General features: G+C 39.3%; 1 protein-coding gene across 2 annotated transcripts in view; it reads left to right on the forward strand.

Moving 5' to 3' along the window:
• The window catches only part of LOC122809728 (sulfotransferase 2B1-like), a 395,124-nt gene extending 392,706 nt beyond the window's left edge, over nt 1-2,418 (forward strand). For both annotated transcript variants that reach the window (XM_044081447.1, XM_044081438.1), the window contains exon 7: nt 964-2,418. In XM_044081447.1, coding sequence (XP_043937382.1) covers nt 964-1,079 — 116 coding nt within the window. In that variant the 3' untranslated portion in view covers nt 1,080-2,418. The remainder of the gene's footprint in view (nt 1-963) is intronic.
• The last annotated feature ends 3,904 nt before the right edge of the window (nt 2,419-6,322 follow it).

Below are 6,322 nucleotides of genomic sequence, written 5' to 3' on the forward strand. Positions count from 1 at the left end.
TTTCAAGCACTCCTGACTACAATCTGTGACAACATTCTTCTGCATAAAAAAAAAAAAACAGCGAATGACCAGTCCACATATTTCCTGGTCTAATACCTTCCAAAACCACTGAAGTACAATCAAAGTTTTTTCTGAGGATACCAGCAACAACACAAAAACAACCCACTGCCTCCAACTTCTCCCATCAGAAACGACCCCAGAATTACCTGTCAACATCATCCACCAAGACTTTTGCAAGCCATTCCTTACTGCAACTTGCTGTTACAAAAGTTTCCTTTCAAGTCTGTCTACAAAGTTTTAGAAATAAAAGCGTTACCCAAAGCATTTCCATGTGTGTGGGTGCTTTTCCTAGCAGCATTCCTTCCTTAATTCCTAGCAGCATTCCTTCCTTACAGTCACATTATTTCTTTCGTCAGTAAATCAGCAGCCGTGAGAATTGAAGCGTGAGTGTGTAATGCACAAAAACAAGAAGAATTGCACATTTCTTTCTCTTCCAAAATGTAACCCAAACTTTTTTTAACTTACTAAAGAAATGAAATTACACCTTACAGTGTTTCCCCGCACTCGATTTCATTGCAGCATGCGAATTTTGCAACCGCGAAAATCTGGTTGCGATAATACGTAAGTACCATACTTGTCAAACATGTCTCTGTGAAGCCTTCTTGAGAGGGGATTACAGCATGCGGGTATATACTAGCAAGGAGTAAACGGTCTTATGACTAAGCTGCTTTGTATATATTATTATGCTACGAACATGCTTGTATCATTGCAGGAACATGACCAGAAGCTTGTAACATTCATAGTTTATAGTAGGGTAAATCTGCTAGAACAGTTTTTAAACGGCATGTTGTTTCAGTCAGAAATTCTAAGTTTTGTTTCATAAATGAAGCCGTTCTTGTCATCTGGTGAATAGTACAAATTCATTTCGGTTCCTGTTTTCTTTTTCTTTTCTCGTTTTACTAGGGCAGTCTGGTGACTGGAAGAACCACTTCACCAAAGAACATATTGATCTCTTTGATGCTACCTACAAAGAGAAGATGAAAGGAATGGATGTAAAATTCAGTTGGGATTCCTTGTGAATGTACATATCCAAGCAACAGAAAAAAATGTACCTGTTTTATGGAGAAAAATACACTACACACCAACGGACTTACACCACTTGAAACCATTTCCCAAATTCATTATAATAAAGGAAGACTGTTGTAGGAATATCTTAAATTTATTAAAACATTTAACAATGCCTTTTCAGAGGTAGCTTTGAAGGAAGTATTACTATTGTCATAACGGTCAGACTGCATTGTTATTACATATAGCAGTACGCATTACAACATATGGTTATACACAAATATAAGGTGAAATCATGCGTTGAGTTTCTTCTGTGCTACTGAAATATAAAGTATGACGCAATGAGAAATAGTTCAATAGAGCTGCAGTAAAACCAACTGACCATTAGAGGGTATTATAGCTCCAATAAAAAAGATCTGGAGCCTGGGAGGACAATGTAAAAAAAAAAAAACAAGAATAAAAATGTGCCTTAAGTGAAAACATAAAGCTGCAAGATAGATGAAATGTAGGTGATTCATATCTTCATCCGCAAGCCTACAGCTGTTACATGGCAAGCAGTAGGCCATACATTCTCTGTCTCCAGTGTTGTATCTGTGTGTAATGTACAGATTTCTACTGGTAAACTTTCAGAATTTTAGCTCATCCAGCAGTGAAGAGCAGGTTCACACTGAGCTTTGAACAGTTCTAAGCTTTAAAAATAAAATTATAGTCACAAGCAGAGAACTTTAATCAGTTTTCTTGCTATTAACTAATAGTATATGTGTCTACATCTGTTACCATAGATTTGGGTCTGATGAATTTTGCTTTATAAGCTACTTCAGAGGGGAAGGAAGAAGAAAGATAAACATGCGTCATCTAAAAGTGCATGTTTAATTTTGTAACATGAGTAAGAGAAATAAGGACTGGAATCACGTTCTTTCTCCTTAACTTCAATACCTTTGCCTCCATATAACATTGTTACAGCGTTAAGTGAGAGCAGAGATTATCACTACGAAAATAACACCAGTACCTCATTTTTGTATTTCAATATATGACCTTTTAGTTTCAAAAGCAAAGTAAATGAATAAAATACTTTTGTGTCAGTGTGTTAATTTAAACACTATAGGAGGTGTGTTACATACAACTGGATCACTCTACATTTATATGCATGTAGCTAGTAATGCTGAGTAAATCCTGCACTACCCAACCATGCCAGTACATTTATTCAGAATTTTAGATTCTTCCAAAAAAATCAGCAGAATAGTTTTGTAAGTGTAAATATTTATTTTCTCAAGTCTCTGTTCTATAGATGGTGGTATAGGTGTTGCAATGCTGTTGTATACAGTATGTCTTCAATTACATATCTTAGAAATAGCACTTAACTCCATGTTTTCATTCTGTGCATTTCATTGTATTAACAACCATTCACCACTGTCCTATATCGGTATGTGTGGAAGGTAAGCTGGTGTTTATCATCCTCACTACTGCTGTGCTCTGTTTCTGCTATTACACCATTCCTGTGAAAAGAAACTGGTGTCCTTTCCAAGTTATTATTTCATATGCATGGATACACAACTGAATGGATATTAGGGATATCAGCAGGAAGAGAACATTAGCTGAACTTAGGAAATGTATTGTATCCTTCTACATTGTTCCTTGATTTAGCACATTACTCCACACCTACTCCCAGTACATACAGACAAGGAAACAGATCTGTAGAACATGTGCTTCTCAGACAATTGCACCTCACCTTTTTAGCAGATCTGACTAAAACCCATGTAGTACTAAAACTAAAACACTGCCCTTTCCTGTACAATATGTAGAATGTGTTTTCTATAGTTAAGCCCAATGTAAATTTCCTATTCCCCATCCACTGGTCTAGTTTACGCTTAAACTGGGTAATAGATTAACTTAGCTTCACATGGATGGAAAGCCTGTTCCATAAGAGAGGCAGTCTCTGGGACACATATCTGTCTCTCCAGCATGTTCTGTTTAAGTCGCAGACAAAACTCAAGTCCTTAGACCTTATATATTTGGTACTGTTTGACTTACAAATATGCAAGAGATTCATAAGTGAGGGGTTTGCAGATGCCATGTAAGCCAGGCATAGATTACTCCTCAGCAATCTACAGGAGACTGGATAGAGGGAAACAGCTTTAAGGTTGTCTGCATAAGGCAGGCTTGTTGAGCCTTGTATTGTTTTGTAAGGAAACTCTGGCATCGCTCTAGTTACTGTATATGCCTAGTAAGGTAAGTACCAAAGGGAAAAATGTACTCTATGACTAATCTGATAAGGGTGGAGTACAGTGGGATAAAGACCTCTTGGGACCTAGATGCTATGCTCTTCCTTGTAAGTGGCACAACATAAAAGGATTTCCTTACCACTGTGGCCACAGGATGGTCAAAGGTAAACTTACTGCCTATGTGCTTACCCAGATTCCTGACCATTGCATCGAATGTTATGGTTGTATTATCAACATGGTAATTAGCCAGGATGGTTGACTTTCAAAAGGGTACAATTATGCATTTCTTAGCATTGAGTTTAAGACTATGGCTTTGCCACTATTTGTTCATCGGAAATAGGCGTTCTTGAAGAATGCTAGTGCCTGCATGGGAGTCGATGGTAACCCCCAGCTTGCAATCATTTGCAAACTTAGTCAGCCATAAACCTTCAACATTTGCTTCCATTAACAAAAGTAGATCCAAAAAGGAGAAGTCACAGTACCAAGCCCTGGGGGACTCCAATAGTGACTGGTTTCTTGGTGGAAGTAGCCTCACCTATTTTTACCTCCTAGGTCCTGTCAGTGAGCCAGTTGGCTATCCAGTGGGTGAAGAAAGGGTTTATACCCTGGAAGGTGTAGTGGTGCAGCAGTAGCATTGTCGCCTCACAGCAAGAGGTTCTCTGGTTTGATTCTCAGCTGAGGTGCCTTCTGTGCAGTGTCTGCATGTCCTCCCTGCATTCATGTGGGTTCCCTCTGGGTGCTTTGGTTTCCTTCCATGTTCCAAAGACATACATCTGGAGCATTTCTCCCCGGGTCTCTGCTGAAGATTGTCTTTGTTCCAAATCAAACTTTCCTGGTAAACAAATGTTAAATTAAAAAAAATACCTAAATTAGTGAGCTTGTCTATACTGCCTGACTGGGTATTGTATTAATAGCCTTGGCCAAGTCAAGGTAAGCTGTGTGCATAGTCTTGCCTTCATCCAGTGCTTTAATGACCCTCTCAAAAAGTCCACCAGATGTAATAAGCATGACCTTCTTTAAGAAAGTTGATGAACTGTGATGGGTCCAGCATTTGCAAGTTGCTTATGTACTAATTTATTATGTCCATGGTGATTCTTTCTGCAGCCATCTGATCAGACACATGTGCCTTTAGCTACCCAGATCAGTGGGTGAATCTCATTTCTGCAGGGGATATATGTAGCCATCTTCCATTCCTTGGGCACAAAACCTGACTGTAGGTTCCAGTTGAAAAGTGATTGAAGTGCAGCAGAGAGGTCATGTTTCATGCTATTTATTAATTAATCATCCTGGGATGTTATCGAGGCCCATTGATGCAGCACTTTTGGCCTTGGAAAGTGCATTGATGATCTATCCCCTAGTAATGGTTTAGGGGACTGCAGTATTTCCTTTGGACTATCAGGGGAAGTGGGGAGAAATTTCAGCTGAACTTGTCAACCAAAAAGTTGCAATGGCCTCCAATTCAGTGTGGGTGATGCCGTTTACAATAAGTTCTGGGCATGGTTGCATATTTCCCCTGAGTTTATGAACATAGCTGTAGAAATTTTTGTGGTTTCCCTTTGCCTGAATAGTTATTTTTTTATTCAAATTTAGCCTTTGATGTATTAATTAATCCTCTTAGCTGCCTGCTTAGATGGGTCAGGGGGCTTTTAGTACCTATGGCTTTGTTATTCCTGCGCTTGGCCAAGATTGTTTCTTTTGTTTTATAACTTGATTGATACTGTGATCCTGCCAGGAAGGCTTGTCTTTTGAGTTTGTCAAATTCTTAATATCAGTTGGCACAGCTCACTCTATACAGCTATCAATATGGCTGTACAGAGATTTTGTAAATAGCTCAGCATATGCTACAGTGTTTACTGGGTTTAGGGGTGCTTGGAATTTAGCCAAAGTGTCACATAGCAGAGGGAGGTTAGCCTTGGAATAGTTTCTAAATATTTTTGGTTTTGCTGGATCCCCCAGATTTAATTTTTATTTCAAGCAATATTGCCTTATGGTCAGATCTGACGAGCAAAGACATTACATTAGGTGAGGAACACTGATCCCCCCACAATGTCCGTGAGTACAAGGCCAAGGATGTTTGTGACCCTAGTAGGAGTATGTACCAAATGTTCCTGGATGTTGGTATTAACAAAGTATAGGAATTGCTGAGCTTGTGCATTAGAAGTGGTGTAGAATTCCCAGTCTATAGAGGGGTAGTTGAGATTCCCTATAAAGACTGTACAGGGTTGAATGGTGAGGGACTTTAGTACATATAAGTAGTATGGGTTTCAAGGGACATAGAGGGGGACCTCTAGAATGCAAGAATATGGTACAACACCCTGTGTATGGTGAGTTGCACATGTATGCGTTCCAGTGGGTCATGTACTTTAACTAGTCTGGATGTGAGGTTGGTTTTAATATATAGACTGAGACTCCTTCATCTTTATTTCCCTCCTATGCTGTGGCTGGTCTAAAGGTGTGAAAGGCATTATAACCTTGCATTGCTGGTGTATTCTCAGCAACTTTATACCATGTCTGTGTTACTACACAGATACCTACACTCCCCAGGGACAGGAAGGCTTGCAAGGAGTAAAGTTTTTTTTAAGACTTCTAACATTGAGCAGTACCACCTTCATACATTCCTTCATAGTTTCAGTTAAGTTGGGAGGTTTAACAGTTTTGCATTGCCTAAAAAAAGCACTATGAGGGTAGAAAAGGTCTTTCCCAATATCTAAAAACTTAGAGGAGATAAGTGCAGACCATCCCTGGCAAAGCAGTGTGGTCTGTCAACTAATGTCCTCCCAGGCAGTCAAATATTGTACCCTCTTGAATTGATACCAGAAGCTAAGCCAGTTTTTAAAATCAATCATTTTCTGCTGGTAATGTGGCATCATCCTTAGAGAAGGTAGTTTGCTGCTCAGTGCTAGGCTCATACCTGCCTGAGACACATAATCAGTGAGCGCAATCATTTCTCACTTCATAGAGTCAAGGGAGGTATGTCTCAGGTCATTAACACCCACATGGACTATGAGAGAGTCATACTGGTACCTGTCATTCAA

The sequence above is a fragment of the Protopterus annectens genome, chromosome 1.part1 (assembly GCF_019279795.1).
Source record: "Protopterus annectens isolate FY-2018-M chromosome 1.part1, PAN1.0, whole genome shotgun sequence".
Taxonomy (NCBI): domain Eukaryota; kingdom Metazoa; phylum Chordata; order Ceratodontiformes; family Protopteridae; genus Protopterus; species Protopterus annectens.